The sequence below is a fragment of the Arachis ipaensis genome, chromosome B05 (genome assembly GCF_000816755.2).
Source record: "Arachis ipaensis cultivar K30076 chromosome B05, Araip1.1, whole genome shotgun sequence".
In the NCBI taxonomy this organism is placed as follows: domain Eukaryota; kingdom Viridiplantae; phylum Streptophyta; class Magnoliopsida; order Fabales; family Fabaceae; genus Arachis; species Arachis ipaensis.
Window position 1 is genome coordinate 55,907,277 of NC_029789.2, and position 10,870 is coordinate 55,918,146.

The window sequence follows — 10,870 nt, forward strand, 5'->3', positions numbered from 1 at the left end:
TATGTTATTCCTCTCTTTCTTGAGTTCTTCAATAGTTCAATTTAATTTTATTCTTATTTTGTTAATTATAACAATTCTGAATTACTATATTTTTTATTCTAAATTCTAATTATTGGACAGAAAAGATTTTGGTTGCTATAATTGTCAAAAATAGTGATAATTTCTATTTGATTAACTGTTGATTAGTTTCATTGCATGACAAAATAAAATTTGATTTTTTTTGTTATTTTTGTTTTATTAATTTTGAAATAATATTTATGATGGTACATGATACTTTGTTAAATTTTTTGGAATGATTTTTTTCGAGTAAATACCCATAGTCGTCCCTGAGATTCACGCAATTACCCATAGTAATCCCTAAGATCCCGATTTTCCTATTGTAGTCCTCCAGATAGAGCTTCGAGTACTCAAACTAGACTCTGGCCATATTTCAAGTGATGACTCATCACCGGAGCACTGACGTTGCCTCGGATTGCCACGTGGGACGGGTCTAAAACGTCGTCGTTTTGGATTTGGCACCCTTGAAAGCCAAAAACGATATCGTATAGTTGTTATTTAGTATGAAAAATAGTTTTCTCCCCCAATACAAACACTTCACTTCACTCGTCTCTTCTTCTTCCACCCTCTGACTTCTTCTTCATCTCCCCATCAATGGCGTAGCCGTAGGGTTGTATTTGCTGGGTTTAGGAAAATTTGAGAGAAGAAGTCATCCGACCAGAAGTTGTTATTGTTCTTCCCTTCTTTCACCATAAACACGAGGTTCTGACGTTGTGATCGGACTCAAGGTAACCTTCCTTTTTTTACTTTGCATTTTCAATACAATGTTGGTTGATGATATGCAAGTTGTTAGTGTAGTTGAGGTTCTGGAGTTTTGGTGTCATTGTAGTGTCTAGGATTTGAATCTTGGCTGGGGTTTGTGGGGTTGCTGTAATACCCGAATGAAACAGGGATAAAACAGGGAGATGTATGGAGGATTGAAAAAGTATGTTTTCTTGTGGTGATTATTTTTCTTTTTTTAATGCATCAGTAGGCTTTCAAATTCTCCCTGTATATTGTAAAAAATTTAAAATTTCTTGCAGATGGAAGAGAAGTTGGACATCATATTTCATCATGGGGGTGACTTCAAAAAAAATGCAGAAGGGATTATGGTATATTCTTCGGACAACAAGGCCTGTTTAGGTGATCTAGACACTAATACTCTAGATGTCTTCTACATACGGAACTACCATAAGGAGCTTGGGTACAATGACATAAAACAGTGCTGGTGGCATGTTCCTGGAAAAGGTTTGGATAATAGGTTGAGAAATGTAAACAGTGACAAAGAGATAAGAGAGATGGTAAATTGTGCTAGGACAAATGAGGGATTGATTGATGTATATTTCGAGCATGGAGTGTCAGTGCTGGAGGTATTAGAGGGAGATAACACAGTTGTGTACTTAGATGACGATGGTGGAGAGGGGTGTAATGCAAGTACAGATATTGATGTGAGTTTCCCACTAAATCAGGCTCATGCACTCATAGTTGCTCCTATCCCAAAGGTTGTACCCAATAGTTCTTGCAAATCCGGTCCCAAAAAATAAAATATCCCCACGGCAATCACAACCATCACACTCCAAAACTGCTAATCCTTCCAAGACAGCCAACCCTCTTGGTATGCGAAATCGTGATCGTTCATTCCTTGGTAACGGCGTCAAAAACTTTATATGCACGTTCATAATCTTAATTCTTTGTCACAACTTTGTACAACTAACCAGCAAGTGCACTGGGTCGTCCAAGTAATAAACCTTACATGAGTAAGGGTCGATCCCACGGAGATTGTCGGCTTGAAGCAAGATATGGTCACCTTGTAAATCTCAGTCAGGCAGATTCAAATGGTTATAGAGTTTTAATAATTAAAACATAAATAAAACGTAAAATAAAGATAGAGATACTTATGTAATTCATTGGTGAGAATTTCAGATAAGCGTATAGAGGTGCTTAGTTCCTTCTGAAACTCTGCTTTCCTACTGTCTTCATCCAATCCTTCATACTCCTTTCCATGGCAAGCTTTGTGTAGGGCATCACCGTTGTCAATGGCTACATCCCGTCCTCTCAGTGAAAATAGTCCAAAATGCGCTGTCACCACACAGCTAATCATCTGTCGGTTCTCGATCATACTGGAATAGGATTCAGTAATCCTTTTGCGTCTGTCACTACGCCCAGCACTCGCGAGTTTGAAGCTCGTCACAGCCATCCCTTCCCAGATCCTACTCGGAATACCACAGACAATGTTTAGACTTTTCGGATCTCAAGAATGGCCACCAATAGTTCTAGCCTATACCACGAAGACTCTGATCTCAAGATCAAGAGGCTAAGAGATACACATTCAAGCTTGTTTGCATGTAGAACGGAAGTGTTTATCAGGCACGCGTTCATAAGTGAGAATGGGGATGAGCGTCACATAATCATCACATTCATCATGTTCTTATGTGCGAATGAATATCTTAGAGAAGAAATAGGCTTGAGTTGAATAGAAAAACAATAGTACTTTGCATTAATTCATGAGGAACAGCAGAGCTCCATACCTTAATCTATGGTGTGTAGAAACTCTACCGTTGAAAATACATAAGTGATGAAAGTCCAGGCATGGCCGAATGGCCAGCCTCCCCAAATGGCATATGAATTCAAAAACAGGGAAAAAGACCCTTAGTACAATAGTAAAAAGTTCTATTTATGCTAAACTAGTTACTAGGGTTTACAGAAATGAGTAAATGATGCAGAAATCCACTTCCGGGCCTACTTGGTGTGTGCTTGGGCTGAGCATTGAAGCTTTCACGTGTAGAGGTCTTCCTTGGAGTTAAACACCAGTTTGTAACCTGTTTCTGGCGTTTAACTCTGCTTTGTAACCTGTTTCTGGCGTTTAACTCCAGAATAGGGCAGAGAGCTGGCGTTGAACGCCAGTTTGCGTCATCTAAACTTGGGCAAAGTATGGACTATTATATATTTCTGGAAAGCTCTAGATGTCTACTTTTCAACGCAATTGAGAGCGCACCATTTGGACTCCTATAGCTCCAAAAAATCCACTTTGAGTGCAGGGAGGTTAGAATCCAACAGCATCTGCAGTCCTTCTTCAACCTCTGAATCAGATTTTTGCTCAAGTCCCTCAATTTCAGCCAGAAAATACCTGAAATCACAGAAAAACACACAAACTCATAGTAAAGTCAAAAATTGTGATTTTTAATTAAAAACTAATAAAAATATAATAAAAACTAACTAAATCATACTAAAAACTATGTAAAAATAATGCCAAAAAGTGTATAAATTATCCGCACATCACCTCTCAAGAATACTAACCCCCCAAAGCCCACCAAGCCCACCAAGCTCACCAAGCCCACCAAAATCAGCCAGCCCACGAAGCCCAGTCAAAGCACTAAATCAGATAAGAGTAACAAGCAGAAACTGTCCAAGAGACCAAGTATTTCCAGGAGACCCTGTACACAGTCTGCTGCTAGAGGATTTAGGAGTAAAGTGTTTAACAATGAGGTTCCCTTTGATGTATCTTCTGACTCCTCTGACAGTGAAGAGGATAGCATGTTTAAGCTAGGCCCAAATGAGGGTAGTTCCTCTTATTCTGAGGCTACAGGGAATGATCCTAAAACTGGGAGTAGGATTAAGAGAAACATGGCACATGGCACATGCAGCAGTGGGTAAGAGAAATATTAATCCACTAGGTAAAGGAAAGGAGAAGATATTGCATGAACAATGGAGTTTATCTTAACAACAATTTCATAGTTAACAATAATTTTCATTCCATCAAGAAGCAGATTTTTACATCTGTTGCTAACAAGGAACCCAAAACCACCAACTTATTCATCATTTACAATACAGAATCACCAACAACACTGTCAATACAAACACAGCTAACACTAACAACTGGGTAATCACTTTTTGCATCTGGACATCCTCCTCCAACCTTCGAAGCCTCCAATCAAAGTTGATCTTCACTTCATCACCACACGATTCTGACTTTTCAACTTGTTCCTCATTCACAGAATCTGCCCACACAAAAAGTCCGCACAATCTCTTCCCACTTGTCTGTAACCAAGACAGGATCAAAGTTTAGAGAAAAACAACACAAGAATAGTCAGGGAAGGAGAATCATAACAACACAAGTAATTATTCTAACCTACATTATAATTGGGGCAGCCATAGAAGGGTTTATTCAGATTCGAATCTGTACCAGACCATCTGAGAACTGGCCTACAGCCACAGCCGCACCATTCTGGCGGAGCCGATCTTTTGCTCTTCATTTGCGTTCTAGTCCGGTTCCAGCTAGATGGGGAACAAACAGAGCTTCCACCTGTAGTGCTACCTCCACCCATCATCGACATGAGTAGCAGCCCCAGATGGAAGTGCATGAACAGGAAGAAGTGAATGAAAGAAGAAGAAGAAGAGATGAACAAGACGAAGAGGGGAAGTGTCTGAGAATTTGGGGATTTAGGGTTACATATAATAGGAGGGACCAATCTGGGTAAAAATTGGAACTTAGCCAGCTCAGCTAGCCGTTGAGAGCCCTCCAGCGTGGCAATCCAAGGCCACGTCAGCGCTGCGGTGATGAGTCATCACCTGAAATATGGCCAGGGACTAGTTTGAGTACTCGAAGCTCTATCTGGAGGACTACAATAGGGAAATCAGGATCTTAGGAATGACTATAGGTAATTGCGTGAATCTTAGGGACGACTATGGGCAGGGACGGTTCTAAGTGCAATGGTGTGGGGGCAAGCGCCCCCACTACAATTTGGAACTTTTTTTAGTAGTATATGATAATAATATTTATTTGCCCCATTAGATTATTAAATTTGACCCCACAATAATTTTTTACTCAACTTTTGGTACTTAATCGTCAATTTAAAATTTTTATATCAGATATTCGTTAGAATGATCAATTCTCAGATTTAAACGAAATTAGTGTTCTTTTTTAAAAATCAACTCAAAAGAATATTATTTATCTTATTTTCAAATTAGCTTTAATTTTTACGTAGCAACTATATTAATTGAAAGAATTTTTTTAACTATGAATATCAATAAGAGTCGGCTTCTACTTGTGTTGGAAAGTAAATTTTTAAATAATTGTATAGTAATATATAAGGAAAGAGAGAAATTTTGATGGTAGTGTTAAGAGAAAAGCTACCAAAATTTTCTGGATCCGTCACTGACTATGGGTATTTACTCGATTTTGTTCATAAGAACTTCTAAAGAATTTGAATGTATATTTTTTTATGGCTGAGGTTTTATTTTGCAGTATATAATTTGTATTACTTAAATGATTTGTGATGAATGTCTTTATTTAATTGAAAACTTATTTGTTAATGTTATTTTTTTGGTAGTAAAATATTGTGTTTGTTTATTTTGACCTTTTTTTAATTATAAATTTGATGTTTAAAGTTATTTGTGAATTTTTAATGATAAATTAGATAATTTATTATATAAAATTATCAAATATATATATCTTTATATCTTTATTATTATACATATACAATGGAACAAAATGAGTTCAATGTATGCAGATGCTCCTAGATGGTAGTTTAGGTATATAATTAATTTTCTGTGTTAAATTAAAGTATCTCTATAGTTCTGACTTCTGATTCAACATGGAAAAAGCGAGAAAGAAGGTTCAACCTGAACGTTCTTCCTGCTCAAGAATCTGATGCGGTGCAACTTTTCGTTACACCATAGAACCTGTTCCTTCCTTAATTTTGACATGCTTAGGACCCTTGAAATTAATCTCAACCCAACTTGGGCAACCAATTGCTCATGATCAAGTTCGTCTTCGTGGTGCTTTTGGAACTTCCTTACTATGCAGTTCCCACTCCTCACCAAGTCCTTCAGCCATTTCTCCTTCTGCATACATACAAACCAAGATTCTAAATTTGTAATTTATTATGAGCATCTATTCTTTTGATGAATTTTCTTTTTTATTTTATATTAAAAATTAATCAAACTAATAATAGATAACAAAAAATAAATAACATTATTTTTTACAAAAGGTGAGAAATGTGTACATGTATTTAATATTTTCTTTAACAAGACTATGATAACTTAATCTTTTTCTTAAAAAAATTACAAATCCACAATCACTTATTTTTATTTACAAAAAATAAAAATACTATAATAAAAATCTATTCTTATGTGAAAAAAGAAATTATATAGACTAATGATACAATTAAACAAAATACAATTGTATGGACAAAGTTTAGTTTTTTAAAATTCTAAATTTTTAAAATTTTTTAAAATAAATAAAATAAATATTTTATTTACGTATATGTGGAATTTGAATGGTATTTACGAATTTAAATTTTATTATTTATCTTGTTTAATTACTGTGCAAATGTGATAAGTATACAGTCACCAAAAAAAATGTGATAAGTATACACGTATTTTTATTATATTATAAACGAGACAAGTGACTATCTTTTTAATGTATCTTAAGTGCACCCAAAAATAAAAAAATGTATAATAAGAGTACTGATATGACCTGAAATTGAAGCGTCTCATGTATAATCCTTTTTCATCTTTGCATATAGTTGCATACCTTATGTAGTTGAGCTCTCATATCGTCTATAAGACCTGAAGTTGAAGGATCTTTGAGTTCAGCTGCAATTTGCTGAGAAAGTTTAAAGATCACGTTCCCATAATCCTTATCTGCTCCGGCAAATTCCCAGTACACCCTCATGCATTCTTTTATGATATCTGCCAACCTTCCACTTGTAATTGGAACCTCTTCTTCTACTTTACTCATATTCCTATCCTTCAAGCTATCGTCTACCGAAAAGAAAAGGGAAAAAAAATCTCAGATGAGGCAGCAATTTGTTGCACAAATACAAATACGCATACTTGGGTGGAGCTAAGTTATATGCATGCAAAAAATTAATTCATTTTCAATGTGTACTTTTTATTTGAACATGTATTCAATATGAGTTACTGATATTTTTCGTACACATAACATTGTTAAATATAAGATGACTAGAAACTAAATATTTGATTTTGATACTTCACCTTTGATTGCTGGAACTTGGAGAAGGTTGCGAATGACGCAGCGGTTCTTGACATAGTTATGAATCCTCGGCCCTTGAAACGGCTCATTCTCTATGAACCTTTGCAAGAGAACTTGGAAAAGTTGAAACTCACCAGCAACAAGGTTATACCTATGACCATGACTATGATGTTCTTGTTGCAACTCTTGTGCCTTCTTGTGTTGCCAACAAAGGATTTCCCATGAGAGACAAACTTGCCCAACATAGACCAATTCAAGATCTCTATGAAGTTCATGAACAAGTTTCAAAATTGGATCATTTGTGTTCTTTGATCCTTTTCTTGGCCATAGATTATGTGAAATCACGGGCTTTGCACCTTGGGTTATGGATTTTGGTATTGAAATTAATTTAAGAGGGTCTTTGTTAAGTTGAATTAGACCTACAATAATTGTAAGCAAAGTAGGTGAGTTAATAATAATAAAACAAATGGATAGCAAAACCCAACAATAAAAGATATTAGCTTGATTATTATTATTATTGCTAAATAAACAAGTTTTCTTTTGCTTAGAGTACAATACTAGAAACCAATCCGGGTCAAATCTCAAAAAACATTATTTCAAGGTTCCTTCATCTTTATTGAATGCTTTATATTCTAAAAACTAGTTGAAATAAATCCCAATATCCCTGATACTTTAACGTCTTTAATGTATAAAGTAGACCTATCTGTTCAATTATATGAAGCAGACTTGTCACAATCTATTCAATTATTGCTGAGAAATAAACTAGAAATGAATAGCTTTATGTGTACATAATTAAACAAGATATGACCGGTGTAAAACAAGGGCCCACCATTAAACCATTGTACTTAACAATTATTTGAAAAGAGCCACTTAGATAAAGATGTCAAAAACGTCTTTTTTTTTAGATATTTTTTAAAAATTAAAATGTAATACATATAATCAATTAAATTATATTATTTTTATTAAAATTAGATCAGATAAATTAGTTTAACAAAAAAAATAATAAATTAAATTTTAAATCGGTATAAATTAATATTTTTTATAAAAAATTTCAGTCAAATTAAATTGTCTGACCTAATTTTGACAAAAATAACACAATTTAAGTGATTATATATATTAAATTTTAATTATTAAAAAATATATTTAAAAAAAGACGTTTTATGCGTTTTTATGGAACATCCCCATATTTGAAAGTAAAAGAAAAAGTGTGGCATAAATTCATCAAGAAAAAAGGCGTTATACAATATTATGAAATTACCAGGAAAAAAAAAATGAACTTCAATATGCTACTTTTGATTATGCAGATGGGATGAGAGTATGGTAAAGCAAGATGCTGAAAACTTTCAAAAGAACAACGTTGAAATTGTTCAAAAATTCAAAATGCTCTAACAACACCAATTTTAACAATGATATGAAAATTAATTTGGTTCTTACCTAATGCATGCATGGTCTGGTAATTCAAGATATCCAGTTTCTTCATCTTCTCTGCATAGCTTTTGTAAACTCTCTCAATTTCATCTACTTGTTCATTGTATTCAACCTTCTCTTCGACTTCCAATTGCTCAAGATCTACATCAAACCCCATTTTCGGTTTCGGAGACTCCGTTAGCTCTTCTTTCTCGCTTTCCTCCTTCTCTCCCTCTTCTTTCTCGTCTTCATCTTTGTCCTCGCCCTCCTCCTCCTCTGGAATTGTGGCTAGTCCTCCTTGCCTTGCATTTTTCAACTCCAGCTTCAATTGCTCCACCAAATCATCATGCTCCCATTCCAAATCATCCTCGTTAGTATCAAAATTGGAATCCGGTTCATTCGATTGAAGATTCTTTTCGCACTTAGCTTCACTTTTCTTCATGTCGTTGCTCCACCCTTTCTCTTCATGTGTGTTCAAGGACTTCGAATCGTTCTTAACCTGTTCCATTTCTATGAACCCATCATCATCATCATCGGATGAAGATTGTTTCGCATCCTCACCTTCGATTCGATTCTCTTGCATCATCAACTTCATAATCTTAGTCTCAAACCTTTCATCAATGCTCTTACCAACAAGAAAATCATAAGTTAACGAATCACTGTCAACTTTGTTGTCGACGTTGCCCCAGATTAAGCCACTTGAGCTAGATGACTCTGACTCCAAATCGGATACCAATGAGTTTTCATTGAAAAGGAAGTCATCATTATCTTCGTCGGACAAATCAGTTTCAACAAATGGGTGGCTCTCGAACCAAAATGGAACACTAGTACTAGGATTAGGAGGAGCAGTAGTACTAGAACCCTGTTCTTGAACAGAGTCCTTTGTTTCTCCTTGAGCTACAGAGTCCTCTGCTTGTGAATCAAGAGCTGAAAATTGTTTGGCAGTGTCGGTACATGAATTATGAGAAATGGTTGTTGAAACATATGGACCCATGTAAAATTCTCTAAAGCTGAAGCTCATGGCTGTGGGCTCTTCTATGAACCCACTAATTGTGTCTTTTCCGCACATGTACTCACACTTCCTCGTGTTTGTTGTGAAATTAGTCTCCACAGTTTCCTCTTCTTTTTCTTCTTCTCTCTTCATGGTGTTAATACCGTTCTCCATGTAAACAGATTCCTCTGGTTTGCTTTCATCAATTTTCTCCCCACCTTCAAGAACACTAGAATTGCTCTCGATTAACCCCAACAACTCTGTGTCATCTTCATCTAGTTTACATTTACGAGGATCCCAGTCCATTTCCATGAACACAAATCCCTCTTCTTCAGCAACATTCTTCTCAGCATCTTCATGAACAGAAGAGTTACTCTCCATGAAATCAGATCCATCTTCTTCACCTTCTATTCCACTTTCCGCATGGTCTTTATTAGTATCACATTCAACCTTCTTCAAAACAGAGCTCTCTGTTTCTCCGTCACTTTTTCCATTATCTTCCATGAAAGCAGAGCTCTCTGTTTCTATTTCAGTTTGTCTTTCTTCACCAACTTCTAGAAAATTTTCCCTCCAAAAGAAGAAAGTAGCAAGTTTTTCTGAGATCCCATTGGCCTCAGAATCTGCATCAGGTGGTTGAACGTTAACCTCATTCTTTGCATCACCAAGCTGAAGAAACCTGAAATCACAAAAAGGAAAAAAAAAAAAGATAAAAAGCATTATTCATATTGAATGTAATCACAAACACTAACCAAAAAACAAAAATTTGAGAAAGAAAGAAACAATAGTCAACAGAACAAACCTTAATATGTATCTAAGTATGAGCCCAGAGAAATAAACCACAACAGTGGATATGAAACCCCACAAAGAACGAAAAGCCCAGAACATGTTGCCATAAACAAAATCATTCACAAAGCTTATATTGATGGAACCATCGACGTGGGTTTTAAGCACAAGAAGATTCTTGGCACCCACAAGTTACAATGGACCTTTTTGGGAGGAAAGGCGTTGTTTTTAATGCTCAAGAAAGAAAACTCCAAGGCAATTAAGACTTGTGATTACTACTATTATCATTATTTATTGACATGGGAAATTATGGAATGTGAGAGATTCATTGTGTGTAGAAGAAATAGAAATCAGTGGGAGGAAGATGATGTTATAAAGTGAGACGTGTGCTTGATATTTTGGTTTTGAACCACTGAGAAAGAACGATGGAAGGAGAGAGCGAGATTCTGGGAGAAGATTGTGCACATTTGTCCAAAGCCAACGTGTTTTGTTTCGAACACACTTTTCGTATTTTAAAAAAGTTTTTAGACAAATTCCAAAGCAAACTTCCATTTCAATTTCATTTTGGGTGTATAAAATATCACATTAATATTAATATTTATATGACTATATATTATAATAATAATTTAAAACTAAATACGAAATTTGTCACTCAA

General features: G+C 35.3%; 2 protein-coding genes across 3 annotated transcripts; both read right to left on the reverse strand.

The window, feature by feature from the left end:
• On the reverse strand, positions 3,362 to 4,865 carry LOC110262863. Its single transcript, XM_021103501.1, has 2 exons — positions 4,170 to 4,865; positions 3,362 to 4,074 (listed from the first exon to the last, which is right to left on the reverse strand). The coding sequence occupies exons 1-2, from the start codon at positions 4,395 to 4,397 to the stop codon at positions 3,853 to 3,855; spliced, it is 450 nt and encodes a 149-aa protein (XP_020959160.1). The 5' UTR covers positions 4,398 to 4,865; the 3' UTR covers positions 3,362 to 3,852.
• On the reverse strand, positions 5,484 to 10,728 carry LOC107643621. 2 transcript variants are annotated; one of them, XM_016347317.2, is made up of 5 exons: positions 10,231 to 10,725; positions 8,468 to 10,107; positions 7,036 to 7,452; positions 6,572 to 6,801; positions 5,484 to 5,880 (listed from the first exon to the last, which is right to left on the reverse strand). In XM_016347317.2, the coding sequence occupies exons 1-5, from the start codon at positions 10,314 to 10,316 to the stop codon at positions 5,626 to 5,628; spliced, it is 2,628 nt and encodes an 875-aa protein (XP_016202803.1). In that variant the 5' UTR covers positions 10,317 to 10,725; the 3' UTR covers positions 5,484 to 5,625. The 2 variants fall into 2 exon arrangements, with proteins under 2 accessions (XP_016202803.1, XP_020979524.1); XM_021123865.1 differs by having other exon boundaries at positions 5,745 to 5,880; positions 6,515 to 6,801; positions 10,231 to 10,728.

What these genes read in the sequence shown, in the direction of transcription:
- LOC110262863 (XM_021103501.1), bottom strand. Translation starts at nt 4,397, where the DNA reads ATGCACTTCCATCTGGGGCTGCTACTCATGTCGATGATGGGTGGAGGT. An exon ending in ATGGCTGCCCCAATTATAAT is followed by an intron (nt 4,075 to 4,169) that starts GTAGGTTAGAAT and finishes TCTTGGTTACAG; the next exon opens with ACAAGTGGGAAGAGATTGTG.
- LOC107643621 (XM_016347317.2), bottom strand. Translation starts at nt 10,316, where the DNA reads ATGTTCTGGGCTTTTCGTTCTTTGTGGGGTTTCATATCCACTGTTGTG. An exon ending in ATACTTAGATACATATTAAG is followed by an intron (nt 10,108 to 10,230) that starts GTTTGTTCTGTT and finishes TTGTGATTTCAG; the next exon opens with GTTTCTTCAGCTTGGTGATG. An exon ending in CCAAGTTCCAGCAATCAAAG is followed by an intron (nt 6,802 to 7,035) that starts GTGAAGTATCAA and finishes TCTTTTCGGTAG; the next exon opens with ACGATAGCTTGAAGGATAGG.